The 24,521-nt window shown below is 32.4% G+C and overlaps 1 protein-coding gene across 2 annotated transcripts; it reads left to right on the forward strand.

Moving 5' to 3' along the window:
• Positions 1–9,177: 9,177 nt before the first annotated feature.
• LOC102628818 (G-type lectin S-receptor-like serine/threonine-protein kinase RLK1) lies at positions 9,178–12,885 on the forward strand. 2 transcript variants are annotated; one of them, XM_052431650.1, is made up of 2 exons: positions 9,178–10,431; positions 10,579–12,885. In XM_052431650.1, exons 1-2 carry the CDS (start codon positions 10,317–10,319, stop codon positions 12,759–12,761), a joined length of 2,298 nt encoding a protein of 765 aa, XP_052287610.1. In that variant the 5' UTR covers positions 9,178–10,316; the 3' UTR covers positions 12,762–12,885. The 2 variants fall into 2 exon arrangements, with proteins under 2 accessions (XP_052287610.1, XP_024949678.1); XM_025093910.2 differs by having other exon boundaries at positions 9,179–12,885.
• Positions 12,886–24,521: the final 11,636 nt, after the last annotated feature.

The raw sequence follows: 24,521 nt of genomic DNA on the forward strand, positions 1-24,521 counted from the left end.
TCGCCTTTAACGATTAATTGATAATTACTACGGAGAGGAATTGTCATGACCTAACTTAGAGCTAGTGAGATAGTGTCCGCTTTGGGTCTTAATAAGGTCTGCACAATTTTGTTTATGGGGTTCTTATACACCCCAAAATACATCTTGCCAATTAAAGTATGGATCACCTCTTATATATCTAGCATCTCTTCCATACTTTGCCGACATGGGATTCGCCTAAGGTGTTATATTTAACAAAGCCCGCACGGTTTTGTTTTTGGGGTGGCCATACACCCCAAAACGCGTTTTGCTAATTAAGGTGTAGATCACTCTTTATAAACTTGGCATCTCTCTCGTACTTTATTGATGTAGGATTCGCTTAGAGTTTTACGGGAAAATTCATTACAAGTTAAAAATTATTACATGCCTAGTAAATTCAAGTTCTCAAAACAATCCGGCCCCCTTATTCTTCAGAATCAACTCCAGAGCATCGCTTACGAGCGCTGCCTCTGTTCTGGATTTCTCCGGATGATAAGTAGATATTACCTGCCGTGTTTGCTTCTTCAGTTCCTCTAGTTTTGCCATTGCTCATCAATCACTCTTGTAGCTGCAGCGTGTCCTCATGAAGCTTGTATAGTTCACTCTTGTCGTCATTTTTAATTCTGCAACGAGCATCCGCTGTTCTTGTAACCATCCAACCGTACTTGGTGTTCCATTGAGACATAATTGCTCGATTTTCTTTATGTGTCAATGTTAATTAACCTAGGTACATATATGAAGTGAGCAATTATATTGTATTTGTATTTTGGATTAATTTGCATCATCATTTTGGCCAATTCCATTTTTTTCTTTTCCCCGACTTCCAAAAGATGTTTATACTATTTTGTTCTTGAATGAAATTCCAATTTCATTTCTTATTTTTTTCTTGCATCCCGTCCCATTTCTTTTTCCGGATTTCAAAAGATGTGTATACTACATCTTGAATAAAAATCCAATTTCATTTCTTATGTTTTCTTAAAGCAATGCAACACGTTTCAAATTGAACTGAAATTAGGACATAGTTGAAAAAAATACTTTTCATTAATAAAAGGAACAATTAAGTTGAAAAACCTCATATTCATGCATGCTTGACAAGTTTGAAGAAATGCATGTCATCAACCCAAGTCAAACACGCGTGCTTGTGGTTTGATGAGATCTTCTGAGATGGTACCTAAAACAAATGGTGGAATTGAGTCAATTGACTGGATTAATTTATAAGAATTCAAATTAAATCCAAATCAAATCGAACCCAACCAAGTCGGTTGATTTTGGTTTTTGGTTTGGGAAAATTGGGTTTTCGTGCTATTTTAAGTTTATTGCATAAAGCAAATTAATTTCATTTTATCATACATGAATTTAGAAACTTAAATGATTCAAACGAAGATAATGAAATTCATTTCACAGTATATATTTACACATGCACTGAACATACAAAATACGTTTTTAAAAAATAGGAACTCAAATTGTAAAAACAGTTTTTAACAAGAATCAAAGTGCCAGTCACCCAAGGGTGGGGCAAAGTTCCTAATGTTCCTTAACTAGTGTTCTTTAATTGTATTCTTCAGTCCGGGAGAAAATGTAGGGTGCGTTTGCTGATGTTCCTTAATTAGTTTTTTTTACTCTTATTTTAGAGAAGGAGAATGATGTTTTTGATGTTATTTTTTAAAAATAAAAATTACTTGATAATTTGTTTTCAAAACAGCATATAAAAATAAAAACAGTAAAATTGCGTTTGATTGTTTATCTGAAAATGTGAAAAATAATAACAACTTGGTTGTTTGTCTTAAAATATAGAATTTTTTTATAAAAAATTTCTTCAATTTATTTATACATTTTATCTTCTATTATTATATTTTTAATCAAAATGAAATCAAATTTCATATAGTAATAATAATTTTCAGAAAACCCTCTCATAATTTATTAAGTTTAAGAAATTAAAATAAAATAATAAATGTAGAATTAATTAGCATATAACAAAATAAAAATTCTTATTATAATTATATTTATTATAGAAATTTAAATAGTTCATTTGTGCTAATTATATTTTACAACACAAAATATAAAATACAAAAGAGTAGAAAATATTTGCATCCAAAACATGCCCAAGTATCTACATCTTTCACTTCAACATGAAGGGCGTTTCCTACAAATAAAAAAAAAAAGGCTATATGATATTTAATAATAATAAGATCAGAAACTCAAATATATAACAAATAGAAATTGACATAAACATTATTGAGGGGATAAGGTGGAAGTAATTGAATAAAGAATTAATAAAATAGTAATTGAATAAATAAGATGGTGGGCCAGGCACCAATTTTTTGCCTTATATTTTTTATATTCTTCATTGTTCTTCAAAAAGTCAAGAACTCCAATTTGGCTTTCTAGAGTTTTCTTTACAAAAGTTAAAAAATATATATTTTATTCTCTAATTTTTTACTAATTATCAGAAAATAACTTAACTAAACATGTTTTGTGTTTTTCATTTTTGAAAAATAAAAAACACTCAATAAAAAAGATTACCAAATGCACCCTTAGTATCCTTTCAATTTATTACATATGGAACAAAAAAGGGGGTAGAATAACATTATTTTAAGTAACTATTTTATTTTCACTTATATCGTGTCACGTATCAATAAAGGTACCACAAATTTGAAGACTTCTGATATATGCAATAAAAATAGATAAAGAAATCACAAAAAATAAAAACATATGAGTCATATGATAGATAAATAGATAAATAGATAAAAAAACCAGATTAAATCATAAAGAAAAAGAACGACTGAGATCTCCTAACTAAAGTCTCTATAAACAGAAATATTGAATTGCTTAAAAGAGATCCAAATATAAATTCTTAGGATAGATTAAATTGATTATAAAAACACTGTTCATACTCAAGATTATATTTCTCCTAGATTTTATTATATTTTTTAAGGAACTAAACACTAATTTGACCTCAGAGTGCCTTTTGCAGGTACCGGAAGGTTGTTTGAAAGCTTGGATTCTTGAAGATGAAGGACATAATCATCATTGTGAGGTACTGAAGGAAATTTGCTCGTTCGGTCTATATATAACAGTAACTTAGCTCACGTATAATTTTGTAATAAATTTTTTATCAAAATAGTAGGTAAAGAATATATTTTAGTAGGTTAGAATGTCGCTTCTTTCTCCTGATCCATTAATTAACCCCCATATGAACTAATTTCCTGACCTGATTTTGTTTTCTTTGGACTAATTCATCCAAGCCGGCTAATCAAATTATCACTAGATTTTTCTTTTTTAAGATTTATATGGTTTTTTCTATCTTGTGGTGGCCCTATGTTAGAAACTTTGTTGTGAAATTATTGTCGTATGTTCCAAGAGTTTAATTTGTAAGACAAGTTTTGGAGAAAATTTAAGCTATAAAACAAACGCAAGTGTGAAAAGAGGGCACCCACATATACATACATACATACATATATATATATAGAGAGAGAGAGAGAGAGAGAGTAGTTTTCTAGTTCAGGATCTTAAAGTGCGGGAAAAGTCCGGGAAAGTTTTAAAACCGCGAGGTTTTAAAGACTTACAACTTGAAGTGCTTAAACCGCATGATTTATGCGTTTTTTCTAACGTTCCCGCACTTCAAAATTCTGGACTGGAATATATATATATATTCGTATATATGTATGTATGTATGTATTGAAATGCAAATTACGCAACCCAAGAGGGGGTGAATTGAGTTTTTTAAAAAAATTATGCAATACAATTCTCACAACAAATTAATCTAACACCTTAATGGAATAGAAAACAATAAATTCAAAAAAGCATAATAATAAAAGAGTAAGGGATGATAAAAACAAACACACATATTTTTACGTGGTTCGGCAATCCCCGCCTACGTCTATGCCTCCAAGCCAACCAAGCTCAAGGATTTCACTATTCAAACCTCCCAAGACTTCAAGTTCTTACAATTGACTTCCAAGGTGTCAATGAACCTTTACAATCAAGAGATTATTTCCCCAATCTTTTTACACAAGTGTTTTTCACACTTATACACGCACAAATTTGATAAGAAAAATATGAATACAACAAAAACTCTCTTGGAGAGTGGATATGCAAATAATAGTTAAAAAATGATTCAATCTATGATGATTTGCGTTTTGGAAGCTCAATATATGTTATATGATCTTATATTTGCTTGCATTTGTTCTTAAAATGAAGTTGAAGTTGAGTTTTTATAGTTAAACCCCGAAAACTAGTCGTTATAGACAAATTCCAACAACCAAGTGGTTAGCTGCTTGATTTATCCGGCTAGCCGCTTGTAACAGTGATATTATCGTTAAAATTTGATTTTTACTACAGTACCATTGTTCATAAAAAATTACACTTTGACCCACAACTGTCTATAATTCTATTATGGCCTAAAATGTTATAAAACTTTACAAATAGGTCCAATTTCATAATTTCCTAATAATGATTGTCTTTCTAAAAACTTTTTGAAATTATGCTATGGCCCCAAATATATTATTATTTTTCAAAGAGGTCCTTTTTCAAAATTTAACATAATACCCATATTTTTCAAATGTCTCAAAACTTTTCACTTTAGTCCAAACTGTTCATAAATTATAGTATGGCCTAAAAATTTCAAATATTTTCAAAAAGGTCTAACTTCGGAATTCAAAATAATACTTATTAAAATCAAAGATTGCAAAACTTTCCATTTAAGTCCAAAACACTCAAAACCACAAAATACTTTATCTTATAAAGATAAAACCTTTTAGTTTATGAAAAGTAATTAATTAAATTAATCTCTTGAGCTTCTCAAATGCTAAATCATGCATCAATTAAATCATATCGGCTTTACAAGAATTTATCGCAATAATTTGTCCGTTGAGCTTTAAGCTTTATTCTTGATTTCACCGTTATCCGTTGAGTGTCTTGAGCTTGATTTCACTTGATTCACTTGCATAAATATTACCCTTCAAAAACTAGTGAAAATGTGAAATACAATATTTATTAAATCACTTAATACACATGTTTGTTATCATCAAAATTACATTATGTATAGCCCTTTAGGCTAACATGTATGTATGTATGGAGTCATTCTCTAATGCAGGTGCGCTTTTTTTTTCATGTGGACATGCTTTTAAACCATAAGATTTAATAGAGTTAGATTTTCATTTTATTAAACCACACAACTTTATAGTGAATTAAAAAAAAACTCTATTAAACAGCACGGCTTAACATGTGTCTGCATTTAAAAAATGAGAGTACCAGCGCTATGGAGTGCATATATTTGATGTAAATCTTGTTAGATATATAGATATTAAGTGTGATATTGAGTAAATTAACACATTTATTTTCCTTGTCAAATTAGGGCCTAAGAATTTTAACGCGGTTTTTAAATGAGTTGTGTTTGGATCAAGATAAATTTGACATTAGATGAACAAGACCCGGTGATCTATTTTACTAGCTTTAGTGGAAACTAACTCAACATACATAGTTGACTTTTATTATTACTATTTACTGCATATGGAACAGTGATTAACCATGCAATGAATCTTTAATTAATTAGCTGATATTTTTATAAAAAAGTACTATACATAGAATCAATAAATTAATTAGTTCTTTATTTTTATTAGAAAAGAAATTAAATTACAAACTTTTGAATCTGCCAGATCCACTTAAAAACTAATCACTCGCTCATTTTCTGCAATTCATTCAATAATGTAATTTATTGATGTTGATTTGAATTTTAATCGAATGAGAAATTAAGTTGTATTGCTAAATTATATTTCACATTGGGAAAGCCCAAATAATATTGAATTGCTAGGAGCCATGCGTACAGAGTAAATTTAAAAGGATTGAGATCCTCTCCTGATCTGAGTACTTCTGATCTTTTATAGATCTTGTGCCACCTTTATTTTAGTATTAATGAATGGTTAAGATTTAACTACTTTTTCTTTTTCATTTATTAACCATCAATCATATTAAATAACACTTGCTCAGATAAAAATCATATCAGGAGATGATCCTGATCCAATTTAAAAACTCACGCTGAAAAAATAAATATTTTGTATTTAATTAAAAATGATAAAAAAGCAAAAGACCTAGAAAACGCTGACAAATAAAATGTACGAAAATACTATATGAACTCATTATTTTTATCAGCGTTCTTTTTAAATTTTCATCTGTTATTGTCTATTAATATTTCAGTAATGTTAGGGATCTCAACATTTAAGTCTCAACTTGAGTTCTAATGCTATATGTTATTTATTTATTAGATGATTATATTCATAATTTGAAATTACTAAATCACCATCTAATGGATGAATGCCACATCAATTAGGACTCAAATTTGGACTTAAATGTTGGGATGTCTAGTATTAACTCTATTTCCTATTCCTTCTACCTGACACATAATTTTTTTTTAAAAAAAAAAAACTTAAATACAGACGGAATAGTTACCTATCACATATTTTAACACTAGGAAACCCAATCAAGTCTTTGAAAAATTATACTTAGTGATATATACTAAGTAGTTGCATAATATTATAGCTGAAATGGAACGAAGAGGAATTGTTGTTTCCTTTATTTTTATTTCTCTAGTTTTATTATAGAAAGAACATGGACCTAAGTGTTGGCAGAATTATTATACCTTATCATTTCATGTATATTTGATAAAATCTATAGAGACTTATAATTAGTTTATTAATTATTGTTTAACAATAATATAATTCATGTAAAGATGTTTACTAACTTATTGATTTGATTATTATGAACTAAGATGAAAATTGAAAAGAGATTTTGTGTCTCCGTATAGTTAAGAGAAACAAATAAAGCAAAGCTCTTTTAATGGGCCAAAAGCTAAAAGATTTATTTGGTATTTCATTAACTTCTTTCGTATTAGGCCAAAAATTCATAGTTCAAGCTTTTAATAATAATAATGCAATTTGAGATGGATAAGTTGTTTTACTATTTGCACACTTAAAATGATTTTCATTTTGAGATTTAAGATAGGTGGGATTGATTAGGATCCTCTTTTTATCTTATCTTTTCCCTAGTAAAATTCACTCAAGTGATTCATGATTAATAAATTAAAATGCAAATATAGTTAAACCTTATTCCTACATTAGCACTAAAGACAAGTGGCTCAATATTTTTAAAAACTTGGAATAGTTTAGATAGAGAAGATTCAATCCAGTTGGGTTATGGAAAGGATTGGAGAGTATGAGTGAGAGAGATAAAAGTTGAATCTTCAATCTCTATTCTCAATAAAAATAAAAGTAAATTTTATGGGTATTGACAAAAATTTAGTATTAAACCAATTGATTGTGTCAAAAATTAGCAAAAAAAAAAAAATTACCATCTTCGAGAGATCACCATTCAATCATTGCAGCAAAATCAACTTGAAAACATGAGACCAAACATAGCTATCGACAAATCAAATCCAATTGAATGATTTACTATAAATCCCTCTTGTTGTCTTTGAAAATTCAACAATATAAAATTATCTTAGAAATTCTTAAAATAAAAGAGAGAAAAAAAGTGAAAAAGATTAAAAAGAAAAAAGAAAAGCAACGCGAGGAGAGGGACCGACAAGAAGAGAGAGAAATAACTTTCAAATTAAGGCTTATATGTTGAAAATTCGAAACCTATGATTTTTTTTTTAAAATTTGAAGAACAATATGGACTGTTGTGTAATTGGTCCAAAATTGTGGCAGGGTGCAACGAAGGCAAGAAATTTTATCCAGTAGTCTTCAATGTAATTATTGAAAAAGAAAAAAGAAAATTGACTGACTAGGAAAAATGATAAATTCTTTGCAGCTGAGCCGAGGAAATATTCTTTCAACTTCTGCGTAATTGACTTTGACTAAATCAAACGGTTCTTATGTTGGCCCGTTGTCGAAGTAAGATTATTCAAAGACAGAAAGAACTGAGAAGCAGAGTCGACCAATTAATAACAACGCCGCGTCATCATTTACATGTACTTCTGCTTTTCTATTTTTTGACTTGTAAATGTTTTTCTCCTCATCATCTCTCACGATTCATGAAGTCTTTTTCCAAAAGAGAAAAGCGTGTATACAGCCGGCCATCATCTCAGCATTTGAGCAGGTTAAGTGGATTTCACTATAGATCTCACTAAAGAGTAAACTTATTTCTTTTTAAATAAAAAATAGTGGATATCATCAATTATTTTAATGACTTTTGCCTATCATCATGTTATACAATTTTTGTTGTTCGGACTTTGATCGGTACTGTTTGTAAAAGGCACATGTAAAGTACGTTTACTCGTAAATTTTAGGATAGTATTTATTACGTTTCCAAAAATATTCTTAACTTTGGATGTTTAAGGCAAAATGAAGTTGTTTTTTGCGATCACTCTAAAATCATGCAAATAATGGTATGATGTGCCCCAAAATGGCAAGAATCAATCATATGATATGATTACTAGCACAATTATTTTCTTCAAATTGCTTGGTGTTGCTCGTTTTCTACTAAGTTCCACTTTAATTGCAACTACACTTTCTCATCACCCTCAAGTATCCTTAGTAACAAACATACAAACTGAACTAGCTCTCAAAACTCGAACACACAGCCAACACCTCCGGCCATCGCCACCACCACCGCCACCATTATCACCACTTCTATATCATGTCCAACATTCATGCTATGCATAAGCTGCCATGTTTTGGCCATAAAAGCTTTGCGGTTTCATCATTTCCTGTTATTCAGCACTAGCTAGCTAGAGGTATAGTTTTCTGGTTTGTTTTTATCTTTCAACTTAAATTTTTTGAGTTTTCATTTGATTGTTTGTTCAATGAAATCCTACCGTATGATGCTCCCTGGATAAAGTTCTCGCAAGCACTGCAACAAACATCACCGTTCTCTTGAAGAATCAAGAAATGCTGGTGACAAAAATGTTTCAGTTTCTTTCTTTCCACCAATTGTACCTTGGTGATAACACAGCGCACATGAGACGACTACTCACATTTAGCTCAGTAGTAGTAGGAATGTTTTGGATTCCTTTCTTTCTTACAGGCGTCACAGGAAAACAGAGTTGAGTTATCTGCACCAAGTGTTTCAGTGAGAACGAGTAGATGTTCATGATGCTCATATACAACAGTTGGTGGTACTGAGACTGGATCACCACACTGGATGTGGTAGTTGATCTCACACTTAACACAACGAGCATAAAAATTACCCACAATATCCAAACCACATGCTTCTCAGTTACCTTTGCTGCAATATCCAAACCACATGCTTTGTCATTAATGTAACACATGTGAATTAAATAAATGAATAAAAATGAGGCGGTTAAAAGTTAGAATTAGTAAAAGAAAAGAGCTGGAAAACAGAGATACATGTGTGAGAGAGTGAGAGAGAAGCTGCCAAACCGACCCAACTACAGACCCGAACACCCGACCCGTTTAACCCGAAATCAACCCGGCCATATCTCCCATTTCCTGCCACCGTTTCGGCCGAGAAAGGTACCAAATGGAAGATTAGAATCTGCCCGTGGTTTCTCGGCCATCATAGCCGCCGAAAACCAACCGGAACGCCGGCGATCGAAGCTTGAAAACCCGCGGCTCCGCCCGTTTTCGTCGCCATTGATTCCACCGGTTTTTGGTGACGTAACCGGCTAGGCTTTGTTCCTCACCCTGTCCTCTGCCATTTCTGACTATCCACTGCCGCCGGGGACATCGTTTTGCTGTTGATCGGCCATTGAAAGACTTATGGCTTTGGGAGCTCGATTCGGAGCCATCGCCGCGCGTGAAAGGTCACCACAGCCACCGTTGGACTCAGTGTGGCCAGAAATTTCTGACTTGAGCTTCCCGGCCAGCGTTGACTAAATTCCAGTGACCGTTTATTTGTTTATTATTTTCATTAATTTTAGATTTTGGGTTGGATTTCAACTTTTATAAGTCCGGGCAAATTCTAGGAAACATCCCGCTGGACTTCACGTCCCAGCATATATTTTAGATTGAATCCTCTGCAATTAAGGGAGGAAAAATGCTTTCAGCTTATAACTTCTGCTTAATTAACCTTGAATGATCAAAGTCAATTCACTGTGATCCTCGAGTTCAATGTTACCGCGTTGTCGCCTTGTCGTGGCAAGACTATTCAAAGATAGAAACTAAATGAAGCAAGTTATCAATTGATAACAATATTGGCTGTCAAAGTTTTACTTTTCTATTTTTTAACTTGTCAATGTTTCTTTCTTTCCTCTTGGTTCTCATTTCATGATTCATTCTAACCATTTTGCCTATGATTACGATATATAATTTCTTAAAGTGTTTATCCAAATAGCTATTGCAATGACTTCTGCTAGATTGTACTTCATATTCTTATTATTTCAGCTTCCATATTTTTCACATTTAGCCATCGCTCAAAACAATGGAACTGTGCCTGTGGGTGCAACTCTCACAGCAGGTACTAGTAGCTCTCCGTGGCTTTCTCCTTCTGGTGATTTTGCATTTGGATTTCACCAGCTTGACGAAGAAAACAACACCAATGACCTCTTCTTGCTTTCAATATTTTACAACAAAATACCTGAAAAAACTGTTGTCTGGTACACAGATAATAAAGATCAAAATCCTGCTGTCCCAAGAGGATCACAGGTAAAGCTTACTGCTGATCAAGGGCTAGTGCTTAATGATCCTCAAGGCAAACAAGTTTGGAGCTCTAAAATTGATATTGGTACAGTCGCTGTTGGCCATATGAATGATACAGGCAATTTTGTGCTTGCAAGCAGCAGCTCTGGCAGGTTATGGGACAGCTTCAGCAATCCTACGGATACATTGCTGCTAGGGCAAATGATGGAGACTGAACAAGGACTTTTTTCTCGAAAATCGGAGAACAATTTCTCCCGAGGACGGTTCCAATTTCGCTTGCTTGAAGATGGTAATCTTGTTCTCAATATTGCAAATTTGGCTACTGGTTTTGCTTATGATGCTTACTACACTAGTGGTACTTATGATCCTGCAAACTCATCAAATTCCGGTTACCGAGTGATGTTCAATGAGTCTGGTTACATGTACATATTGAGAAGAAATGGCGGGAGGTTTGATCTCACAACAGAAAGAGTAGTCCCAGCAGCAGACTTTTACTACAGAGCAACTCTCAATTTTGATGGTGTTTTCGCGCAATATTTTTATCCAAAGAATGGCAATGGAAACTGGTCTGTTGCCTGGTCTGAGCCTGAAAATATTTGTGTTGATATTGGAGGAGGCTTGGGAAGTGGTGCTTGTGGATATAACAGTATTTGCACCTTAGATAGTGATCGAAGGCCAAGGTGTGCATGCCCGAAAGGGTATTCTTTACTTGATGAGAATGACAGGTACGGAAGCTGCAGGCCAGATTTTGAATTGAGCTGCTGGGGAGGAGGGCAGGGTTATAACAAAGAATTATTTGATTTTCATGAGCTTAAAAATATAAATTGGCCTCAGTCAGACTACGAGCGTTTCAAGCCCTATAATGAAGTGCAGTGCAAAAACACTTGCTTGAGTGATTGTTTCTGTGCTGCGGTCATTTTTAATGACGGTAGCTGCTGGTTCAAGAAGCTGCCTCTCTCCAATGGCATGACAGATAGCCGTATTGCTGGCAAAGCTTTTATAAAATATAAGAATAAAGGTGATGATCCTCCATCAGTCCCTCGTCCTCCGGATCCTGAAGACAAGAAAAAAAGTAAGATGATGAATGCCACAGGATCAGTACTCTTAGGAAGCTCCGTGTTTGTGAATTTTGCGTTGGTTTGTGCATTTGTTCTTGGTTTTTCCTTCATCTATAAGAAGAAATGGATAAGAAACAGTCCAGACGATGGCACCATTGAAACAAATTTGCGTTGTTTTAGCTACAAAGAGCTTGAGGGAGCTACAAATAACTTCAAGGAAGAAGTCGGCAGAGGATCTTTTGGTATTGTTTACAAAGGTGTCATTCAAACAAGAACAAGTACCACTGCAGTTGCAGTCAAGAAATTGGATAGAGTGTTTCAAGATGGTGAAAGAGAATTCAAGAATGAAGTCTTCGTGATTGGCCAGACTCATCACAAGAATCTTGTTCGGTTGCTCGGGTTCTGTGACGAAGGCCAGAACAGGTTGTTGGTGTATGAGTTCTTGAATAATGGAACATTAGCCAGTTTCCTTTTCGGAAACTTGAAGCCTAACTGGAACCTCAGAACTAACATTGCATTTCAGATTGCAAGAGGGCTTCTGTACCTACATGAAGATTGCAGAGCTCAGATCATCCATTGTGATATAAAGCCTCAGAACATATTGCTTGATGATTACTACACTGCTCGGATATCGGACTTTGGTTTGGCAAAGCTTTTGACATTGAATCAGAGCAAAACTATTAAGACGGCTATAAGAGGAACAAAAGGGTATGTAGCTCCTGAATGGTTTAGGAACTCAAAAATCACAGCAAAGGTTGATGTGTACAGCTTTGGTGTTTTGTTGCTAGAAATCATTTCCTGCAGGAAAAGCTTTGATATTGAAATGGGTGAAGAGTATGCAATTTTAACAGATTGGGCTTTTGATTGCTACAGAAATGGGAAATTGAATGTTTTGGTTGGGGAAGACAAGGAAGCCATGAATGATATAGAATGTTTAGGGAAGCTTGTGATGGTTTCCATTTGGTGCATTCAAGAGGATCCATCTCTTAGACCAACAATGAAGAAAGTTTTACAGATGCTTGAAGGAGTTGTTGAAGTGAGTGTTCCCCCAAATCCATATCCATTTAGTAGCTCAATGGGCTTATATTGATTTCTGGCTAGGAGTTTATTCAATTTATATTTATTTATTGTTAATTGTGATGTCATATTTGCTTTCTTTTTTTTCAAAGTTAGGAACTTAATAAATAAATTAATCGCCTTTAATATTGATTGGATATTCTAAGTTCTATCATTGCATTTCTTTTAACTCCGACGGAGAGGAAAATTGCCTAGTAATCCTAATCTAAGAAGATGGTATTAAAAAAATAACAATGTAGTAAAATTGACTGGTTTAATTTATAAGAATTCAAATTAAATTCAAATCAAGTCGAACCCAACTAAGTCGGTTTGATTTTGGTTTTTGTTTTGGGACAATTAGGTTTCTGCTATTTTAAATTTATTAAATATAGCAAATTAATTTCATTTTATCATACATGAATTTAGAAACTTGATTGATTCAAACGAAGATAATGAATTTCATTTCACAATAAATATTCTCACATACACCGAACATACAAATTTTAAAATACGTATTTTAAAAAATAGGAACTCAAATTGTAAAAACAATTTTTAACAAGAATCAAAGTGTTAGTCACCCAAGGATCGGGCGAAAGACGATGCCTCTCTAATTGTATTCTTCAGTCTCGAGAGACGAAAGTTTGGCATCCTTTCAATTTAAAAATAGAATAAAGAAGGGGTAGAATAAGATTATTTTAAGTGAATATTTTATTTTCTCTACCCAATTATCATAAATTTGCCCACTTATACCGTGCCACGTATTAGAAAAAGCACCACAGATTTGAAGACTCCAGATGCATGCAATAAAAATAGATAAAGAAATCACAAAAAATAAAAGCATATGAGTCACATGGTAGATAAATAAATAGAAAAGCCAGATTAAATCAAAAAGGAAAAGAACTCAAAAAGAAAAAAAAATGATTGTGATCTCCTAACTGAAGTCTCTATAAATGGAAATATTGAATTATTTTAAAGAGATCCCGACATAAATTCTCAGGATAGATTTAACCGATTCTAAAAACACTCACAATACTCAAGAATATATTTTCTCCTTGATTTTCTTGTATTTTCTAGGGAACTAAACACTGATTTAATCTTTGGAGTGTCTTTTGCAAGTATCGGATGGTTGTTTGAAAGCTTGAAGATGAAGGATATAATCGTCATTATCAGGTATTGAAGGAAATTTGCTCCTTTAGTCTATATATTATAGTAACTTAAGTCACATATAATTTAGTAATAATTTTTTTATCAAAATAATAGGTATAGAAAATATTTTAATAGGTTGGAATATCTCTTCTGGAATATCTCTTCTTTCTCATTATCCATTAATTAACCCCACATGACCTAATTTCCTTACCTGATTTTTTTTTTTTGACTAATTCATCCAAGCCAGCTAATCAATTTTTTGACTCATTCATCCAAGCCTGCTAATCAAATTATCACTAGAATTTTTTTTTCAGATTTATATGTTTTTTTCTATCTTGTGGTGTGCCCTATGTTAGAAACTTTGTTGTGAAATTATTGTCCTATATTGCAAGAGTTAAGCTTGTGGGACAAGTTTTGGAGAAAATTTATGCTGCAAGACAAATACACGTGTGAAAGTGGGCGCCTGTATGAGAAGAAGGAATATATATATATATAGGGTTCTACACACTCTCATTTTTTTTCCATGAGTAAATATTTTTAAACCATAAGATTTAATTGAGTCAAATTTTAATTTTATTAAAACGCATTAGTTTATAGTGCATTAAAAAATAACTCTTTTAAACCGCACAGCTTAACATGTGTCCGTATTTTAAAAAAAAGGCGCTTATAAATATTTGATGTAAATCTTGTTAAATATAAAGGTATTAAGTAAGTTATTGAATAAACATATTTATTTTTCATGTCAGATTAGGTCTGGATATTTTGACATGATTATAAAATGAGTCATGAATCAGTCCTAATTTAACACTACACAAACACGACCCAGTGACCAATTTTACTAACTCTAATGAAAACTAATCCAACGGATATGGCTGACTTTAATTATTATTACTTATTGCATGTGGACAAATATTTAACCATGCAATGAATTTTTTTATTAATTAGCTGATAATTTTTATAGAAAAACATTATAAATAAAATCAATAATTTTTATAGAAAAACATTATAAATAAAATCAATAAATTAATCAGTTCGTTATTATTATTAAAAAAGAAATTACATTGCAAACTTTTGATATGCCAGTTCCACTTAAAAAGTAATCACTTGCTCATTCTCTGCAATTCATTCAATAACATAATTTACTGATGTTGATTTGAATTTTAATCGAATGAGAAATTATATTGTATTGCGAATCATATTTCACATTGGGAAAGCCCAAGTCAAAGTCTGAGAAATAATATTGAATTGCAGCCATTGGTACAGATTATATTTGGAAACTCGCACTGAAAAAATAGATATTTTGTATTTAATAAAAAATGAAAAAAAAAGACAAAAGACTTGGAAAACGCTGAGTTGCTGACAGATAAAATGTACAAAAATAATGTATGAACTCATTATTTTTATCAGCATTTTTAAAAATTTTTCATCTGTTATTATCCTATTAATAGTTTCCTATTCCTTCTATCTGGCACATATTTTTTTTCAAAAAAAAAAAAAAAATAGACGGCATAGTTACCTAGCACATATATTAACACTGAGCAGGCACATAATATTATAACTGAAATGGGAAACCCTAGTCAAGTCTTTGAAAAATTATATCTGGCGATATACACTGAGCAGGTACATAATATTATAACTGAATTGGGAAACGAAGAGGAGTTGTTGTTTCCGTAGAATTATTTACACCTTTTCATTTCATGTATATTTAATAAAATCTATAGAGACTTATGTGAGTTTATTAATTATTGTTTAAAAATGATATAATTCATGTAAAGGTTTCTAATAACTTATTGATTTGATTTGTTCGAACTAAAATGAAAATTGAGAAGAGATTTTGTGTCTTTTTTTTTTTTTTTTGGCTTAAGAGAAACAAGTAAAGCAAAGTTTTTTTTTTTTTAATTGGCCAAAATTTAAAAGATTTATTCAGTGTTTAATTAAGTTATTTTCATATTAGGCCAAAATTCATAGTTCGAGCTTTTAGTAATAATAAGAGATAGATAAATTATTTTAGAGTTCGCACTTGTTCAATCAAATTTAAATAGAATTTTACCACTTTTAAGAATCTTCATTTTGAAATTTAAGGTAGTTGGGATGGATTAGGTTCCTCTTTTTATCTATCTTTTCTTTAGTTAAAATTCACTTCATTGATTTTAAAAAGTGTACGAAATAAAACTTAATTTTTTATAATCAGTGTATGAGTGTGCAAAGTAGTAGAGTGTCCAAAGTAATATTCAGAGTGCAAATAACCCCACTCATTAAAATGTAAACGTAATTAAGTTTTAATCATACATTAGTACTAAAAGACAGGTGGCACAAAATCTCTAAAAGTTTTGAATTGTTTAGATGGAGAGCATCCTAATCCAGTTGGGTTATGGAAAAGATTAAAGAGTAATAAAAGTTGAATATTTAATCTCTATTCTCAATAAAAGTAAAAATAAATTTTTATGGGCATCGACAAAAATTAATTATTAAACCAATTGATTGTGTCAAAAATTAGCCAAAAAAACTTACCATCTTTAGGAGATCACCATCCAATCATGCAGCATAATCAACTTGAAAACATGAGACCAAACATAGCCAATGACAGATCAAATCCAATTGAATGATTTACTACAAATCCCTCTTATTGTCTTTGAAAATTTAGCAAAATAAAATCATCTTAGAAATTCTAAAAAAAAAGTAAAAGGGAGAGAAGAAGTAAAAAAGATTAAAAAGGGCAAAAAAGAAAAGCAACTCGGAGGAGAGGGATCGATAAGAAGAGGGAAAAGTAATTTCCAAAATAGGGCTTATGTGTTGAAAATTCGAAACCTATAATTTTATTTTAATTTTCGAGAAAAATATGGACTGTTGTGTAATTGATCCAAAATTGTGGCAGGGTGCAACCAATGTAAGAAATTTTTATCCAGAACTATTTAATTTAATCATATAAAAAAAATTGACTGACTAGGAAAAATGATAAATTCGTTGCAGTGAAGGCGAGGAAATATTCTTGGGAAAAGGATAAACACACGCCCAACGTTTAGGTAAAGGGACAAAAATCTTCCTAACGTTTCAAAAAAGACATTTACACCCTCATTTATTATAATTTTACCATTATACCCTTCTAGCATATAAAAATAATTATTAGATTATCCAATTTGTCTATATATTATTAATAAAATTATAAATAGACAAGTTGGATATTGTAAAAAAAAATTATAAATATACCCTCATTGCCCAATTCCTCTATTTAAATTTTTATCAATAATCAATTTAAAAAAAATTATACACCTAAAAAATTGTAAATAAATTATAATTTTAAAAATAAAATTGGTTATTAATAACCAATTTTATTTAAACTTTAAACTTGTATATTTAATTCTCCACATGTCAATCATTTAAACTTGTATATTTATAACTAATTTTCTATGTTATTTATTATGGTATTAATAACCAATTTTACTTTTAAAATTATAATTTTTTTATAATATTTTTAAGTGTATAGATGTCTTTTTTTAAAATTAGTTATTGATAAAAATTTAAATAGAATAATGAGGCAATGAGGGTATATTTATAATTTTATTAACAATATATAGACAAATTAAATAATTTAATAATTTTTTTTATATGCTTGAAGGGTATAATGGTAAAATTAAAATAAATTAGGGTGTAAATATCTTTTTTAAAATATTAGGGGATTTTTGTCCCTTTACCTAAACGTTGAGAGTGTGTCTGTCCTTTTCCCAATATTCTTTCAACTTCTGCTCAATTGACTTCGACTAAATCAAACGGTTCTTATGTTGGCTCATTGTCAAAGCAAGATTATTCAAATTTCAAAAGATAGAAAGAACTGAGAAGCAAAGTCGACCAATTAATAACAACGCCGCGTCATCATTTACAGGTACTTTTGCTTTTCTATTTTTTGACTTGCAAATGTTTTACGGCCATGTTTTGGCCGTAAAAGCTTTGCAATTTCATCATTTTCTGTTGTTCAGCACTAGCTAGCTAGAGGTATAGTTTTATGGTTTGTACTGATCTTTGAACTTGAACTTTTTTGAGTTTTCATTTGATTGTTTGTCCAATAAAATCCTGCATTAATGGATGATTTACGACATCCATTAGGAAATTTTTTGCCTTGGTTTTTTCTGCACATGCAAATGGGGTTCAAGTTGTTCAACTCTTTAGTGCGAAGTTTAAGCATTCTTTAAAATCACCACCAGCAGCTAAAAAAACAATCTCTTCGCACATGTGTGTTGCCCCCTAGATTGGACTTTTACTTCCATCGTCGTCACCATTGCCAAGAACAGCATTTTCCTCAGAAATAACATTCATTTTTATCTTGAACTTCACCATTTGAAACCAATACCTCTCCCCCATGGCTCAAATGAAAAGAACACCAACACTTTTGTTTTTCTCGTTCTCACTCTTGTTAACATGTCAAACATTTTCACTCTCTCTTGATGGAGAAGCACTTCTTTCTCTCATCTCAGCAGCTGGTCCTTCTGCAAAAGCATCATCATCAATTTACAAAAAGAAAAAAAAATATATATATATATACATGCGTTTATTTATTTATTTTATAATGACTAGCTTGCTTTCTTTTTTTCTTTTTTTTTTTAATTTAAAAAGTAAGGTAACTCTATACATAAACTAATTGAATTTAATGATTAATTTGTGAATTAAATTCTATCATTACATTTATTCTAAATCATAAGGAGAGAAAGCTCGTTACAAGTTATTATCGATTACGAAAAATTTGTTAAATGCCTAGTAAATTCGAGATCTCAAAACAATCTAGCTCCAGCATTCGTCAAAATCAACTCCAAAGCATCACTTACAACCGCTGCCTCTGTTCTGGATTTCTCCGGATGATAAGTAGATATTACCTGCTGTGCTTGCTTCTTCAGTTCCTCTAGTTTTGCCATCTGTTCATCAATCACTCCAGTGGCTGCAGCCATGTCCTCATGGATCCTGTATAGCTTACTCTTCTCGTAACGTTTTGCATGATCAATTCTGCAGCGAGCGTCAACGATTCTCTTCAAACGATTAAAGGCAAAATAAATTTCAAGCCCTCCACGCTGCACAACTTTGAGATGGTACCACCAATTGAACATTAGTTCATCCGTGATGTCCTTAATCTGAGTGTTGCACATGCTCTGAAGAACCCCACATATTGTGACAAGGAAACCTGTCATTACATTTTGGCTTAAAGCACAATTGGCACCAATGTCACCATATTTAGCAATCAATTTTTCGAGTACTGGAGCCAAGTTCCTAGATACTTTGTAATCACCAACGGCATTGACAACCTCATCATTAAAATCCCAGAAGCTCATTGACAAAGTTGTTGATTTGATGGTTACCATTAACTGCAACAAAGCCTCATCCGAACAAGGAGACGTTTCTGAAAAGTATAAGTCAACTTTGTTGCCAGTCTGAGATAATGTTTCACTAACATTTTCTAGTTCCTTTCTAATATCTTTAATAATGCCATTTATTTTCATTACCTCCTCTTCTGTTAAAGAATCATATATTGTTAGAGAAGCTCACTGTGCAAAAAAGAGGAAGCTGCTCAAGCTAAGGAAAACCAACAAGTTGGTGACGTCAGGTGAGTATGAGCAGAATGACAACTCAGCTGCCACCTCAGCTTAAGTAGTTGAGAGTCTGTTATGTTTACTCTGTATATCGAGTTGTAGTTGAGCATGTGTAGATTCTTCTGAATCAGTTAATCATTAACTCTAGTAATGCTTAAGCATCGAGTATAAATAAGTTGTAATCATAACATTTCTGATTTAAGAAAATAATACAAGTATTCTGGAAGTTCTCTGGAAATTTTCTGAGATATTTTCTCAACAACCAAACAACATTTTTCTTAATTTCTTTCATGGTATCAGAGCCAGTATGGCTAGTTCCAACAACACTTTCAAATTCAACAAATGCAAATCAATCCTCACAGATCTCATTCTCATTTAGTAATCCAATAAAACTAGATCGATCTAATTTCTTAATCTGGAGAAAACAAGTTCTTACATCAATCAGGGGAAATCGACTTGAAGATTTCATATCTGAAAATCATATCATACCAGAGCAACATATCATTCAAACAGCAGTTGATGGATCAGTACAGAAAGTAGATAATCTAGCATACATAAATTGGAGAGCTCAAGATCAAATACTACTTGGCTGGCTTTTGTCATCGGTTAATGAAGGTATTCTCAGTTCTATTCTTAATTGGGACAATTCACGTGATGCTTGGAGATCTATTGATAAATAATTTGGAGTTTAGTCTGAAGCTAAAATAATGCAACTTTGCTATGAATTGAATGTGCTTAGAAAGGAATCCATGTTTGTTGAGGAATATTGTTTAAAAGTCAAAATACTAGCTGATAAACTTGCTTGTGCTGGCAGTCCTATGTCAGAAAGGGATCTGTTAATGCAAGTTCTAAATAGATTAGGAACTGGTTATCTAGATCTTGCGTCTATTATCACAGCTAATAAGATGTTTTATAATGATGCTTATGCCTTACTGTTAACACATGAGGCAAGATTAGAACAAAGTCAGAACAGTTAGAATACTAAAGTCATGTTCAATGCTAACTATGGATTGATGAATTCCAATTATTCTCAAGTCAGAGGGAATAATAAAAAAGGAGGTTTTGGCTATGGAGGATATCATGGACATATTCATAATGGAAACAGAAATGCTGGAAGAGAAATGATGTTTAATACATATCCTAGAGGCTTTAATACTAGTGGTCATAATTTTGGAAGAGGCAACTCTATGCTAATGCAATTTCACAAAGCTTTACCACATCCTAAGCCTCATGTTCAAGGTTTTATATAACTGGAACTGAATCAGATGATAACATTCCTGTTTTTCAGATATGTCATAAGTCAGGGCACACAGCTGATGCTTGTTGGCACAGATACATTGAGAATTATGTGCCACAGTCAAGGCAATTTAGCAGAGGAAAAGGACCTAAGTCAACATACATGGCTGCATTTAAACCACATGCTGAGTTTGCACCATATTTTGATGATTCCTATGCTATGAACTGCTCAAATTATCAGTCTTACAATCTAGATCCAGTGACATATTCTTCTATGTCTCATTGTTCATCTGAAATATCTTCTACACCTGGAGCTGCTTATCTTTCCAACTTTGAAGGGCCTGCTGATGAAAGATGGTATCTTGATAGTGGAGCAATTCATCACTTAACCAACAACATGGTTAATATGCAGGTCAGAGAGGAATTTAATGGTTTTGATCAGCTTATCATTGGAAATGGACAAGGTTTGCCCATAACTCATGTTGGTGATGCAAATTTTGTTTTTAAAACGTCATCTGCTCAACACAAACACCCACACATAGCACTGAAAGATATTCTTCTTGTCCCTTTAATTACCAAAAACTTATTGAGTATTTCTAAACTCACTTATGATAATCATTTGTCTATTGAATTTCTTGGAAATATTTGTTATGTGAAGGATGCTCTAAAGGGGGAAGTTCTACTGCTAGGTATTGCTGAAAAAGGATTATACCGGCTGTTATTCAAACCATACTCATCCTCTAAATCATCATCATCATCTTTTCTATTTCAGATCAATTCAAATAAACCAGTGTCATGTTGTCTTGTTTTAATTTTAATTTTGTAACTGATGTTAATAATGCAAGTTGTAGTCATTCAAAATCTTGTTATTCATCTATTGCATTACCTTGTAAAACATCAATGAATAAAGTTGCTTTGTTTCATAATAGATTTGGTCATCCCAATCAATATATCTTAAAGCATGTTCTTAAAAATATCAAGTCTGTAAATTTTTCTGATAATCAAATAAAACAAGCACTGTAGTATATCTGTGAAGCTTGTCAAATGAGCAAAGTTCATAAGCTTCATTTCTCCTCAGCTATAACCAAAACATCCAAGTTCTTAGAACTGATACACACAGATCTCTGAGGTCCTTCACCTGTCGTTTCTAGAGATGGATATCACTATTATATCAGTTTTGTGGATGATTTTAGTAGGTATACATGGATATATCCTCTAAAGTTTAAGTCTGAAGCCTTAGACGTCTTTAAGCTTTTTAAAACATATGTTGAAAATCAATTTCAAACTACCATTAAGAAGTTACAATCTGATTGGGGGGTGAGTACAGATCTTTCACTGAATTCTTAAATCAGTGTGGTATCATTTTTAGACACTCCTGCCCATACACTCATCATCAAAATGGATTGATTGAGAGAAAACATAAGCACATTGTTGAAATGGGACTTACACTGCTAGCTCAATCTAAATTACCCTTCAAATTTTGGTGGGAAGCTTTTCATACAGATGTGTATATCATAAACAGGATGCCTTCTGTTGTTCTTAAGCTTTTGTCTCCCTATGAGAAAATTTTCAAACACCAACCCAACTATGACATGCTTAAGTGCTTTGATTGTACATGTTATCCTTACTTGAGGGATTATAACAAACATAAATTTGACTATCACTCCAGTAAATGTATTTTTCTAGGTTATAGTTCATCACACAAAGGATACAAGGGTTTACATCCTTCAAGTCACCTCTACATAGCAAGACATGCCATATTTGATGAACTTACATTTCCTTACTCTACTGATTCTAGATTTCATTGTTTCACTAAGTCATCATCATCACCTCTTTCTTCTACTTCCTTTTCTCCTCAGCAAATATATCATCTTTCTACTTTGTCTGTTGTTCAATCATTTACTGAAAACAGCACTGGTTATTCCATATCTGCAAACCCTGACAGCAGTAAATCTGGCATTTTTAAACCAAAAGTATATACAACCATTCTCACTCACAAAGAACCAGATTCAATGCAAGAAGCTTTGAGTGATTCCAGATGAGTGAAGGCTATGCAAGATGAGTATGATGCTTTAGTTCATAATGATACTTGGTCCTTGGTTCCTAAAGAGACTGATCAATAAGTTGTGGATAATAAGTGGGTGTACAAGATTAAATATAACACAGATGATGATGTGGCCAAATACAAAGCTAGGCTTGTTGCCAAAGGTTTCCAGCAAATTGTAGGGGTAAACTACTTTGAAACTTTCAGTCCAGTTATCAAACCAGTAACTGTCAGAGTGGTACTAAGCTTAGCAGTGATGAACAAATGGAAAATTAGACAAGTGGATGTTATGCTTTTCTCAATGGGGAATTGACATAAGAGGTTTATATGTCTCAGCCATAAGGATTTATTGACAACACAAAGCCTGATTATGTGTGTAAACTACACAAGTCTCTTTATAGACTTAAACAAGCTCCTCGAGCTTGGTATGATAAACTTAAGAGTTGCTTGCTGTAGTAGGGATTCACTAATACTACCTCTGATACATCTCTGTTTTTAAAAAGGGGTCATACTTCCATGATTCTTGTTTTGATATATGTGGATGATATCTTGATTACAGGTCCTAGCAGTGCTGAATTAGAACATTTTATTGCAACACTAAGCTCAATTTTTGTTTTAAAAGATCTTGGCATTTTATCTTATTTTCTTGGGATTGAAGTCTTGTATGATGAAGATTGCATATTTCTGTCTCAGAGGAAATACATCAGAGATTTGTTAGCTAAGGTTGATATAATTGGTTGTAAGGGCATTAATACTCCTTTAAGTACTGGTTTGAAATTACAGAAGTCTGTTCAATGACAGCTTGGCCATTTTCTTGAAGATCCTATATACTATAGAAGCATTGTTGGAAGTATGTAATATCTGGTTTTGACAAGACCTGAGATTGTTTTTGCAGTTAACAAACTCAGTCAGTATGTATCTGCTCCTACACTACAGCATCTCATGGCCTGTAAAAGGGTTTTAAGATATCTAAAGGCCACTCAGGACTATGGTTTAAAGCTTATCAAAGAAGGCAATATGGAGCTTACTGGATTTATAGATACTGATTGGGCATGTGACTTAGATGACAGAAAATCAGTGAGTGCATATTGTATCTACTTGGGTAATAATCTTATATCATGGTCTTCTAAAAAGCAAGGAGTAATAGCTAGGTCAAGTGCCGAAAGTGAGTACAGGGCATTGGCATTAGCTAGTGCAGAATTAACTTGGATGCAATCCATGTTTGCTGAAATTGGAGTATGCTGCACAGACAAACCTATTATTTGGTGTGATAATATTAGTGCAGCTGAATTAGCCAAGAATCTGTTTACCATTCCAGAACAAAACATATTGAAATTGACATACACTTTATTCGCAACAAGGTTCTTAATAAAGAGCTCAGCATTCAATATATATCAAGTGCAGATCAAGTTGTAGACATAATGACCAAACCTCTTTCATTCATACAATTTAATTACTTGAGGGCCAAACTCAATGTCCACTCTTGTCCTTTGAGTTTGAGGGGGGCTGTTAGAGAAGCTCATTGTGCAGAAAAGAGGAAGCTGCTCAAGCTAAGGAAAACCAGCAAGCTGGTGACGTCAGATGAGTATGAGCAAAATGACAGCTCAGCTGCCACCTCAGCTTAAGTAGTTGAGAGTCTGTTATGTTTACTCTGTATATCGAGCTGTAGTTGAGCATGTGTAGATTCTTCTAAATCAGTTAATCATTAGCTCTAGTAATGCTTAAGCATTGAGTATAAATAAGTTGTAATCATAACATTTCTGATTTAAGAAAATAATACAAGTACTCTGGAAGT

This window comes from Citrus sinensis, chromosome 2, assembly GCF_022201045.2.
Source record: "Citrus sinensis cultivar Valencia sweet orange chromosome 2, DVS_A1.0, whole genome shotgun sequence".
Classification (NCBI taxonomy): domain Eukaryota; kingdom Viridiplantae; phylum Streptophyta; class Magnoliopsida; order Sapindales; family Rutaceae; genus Citrus; species Citrus sinensis.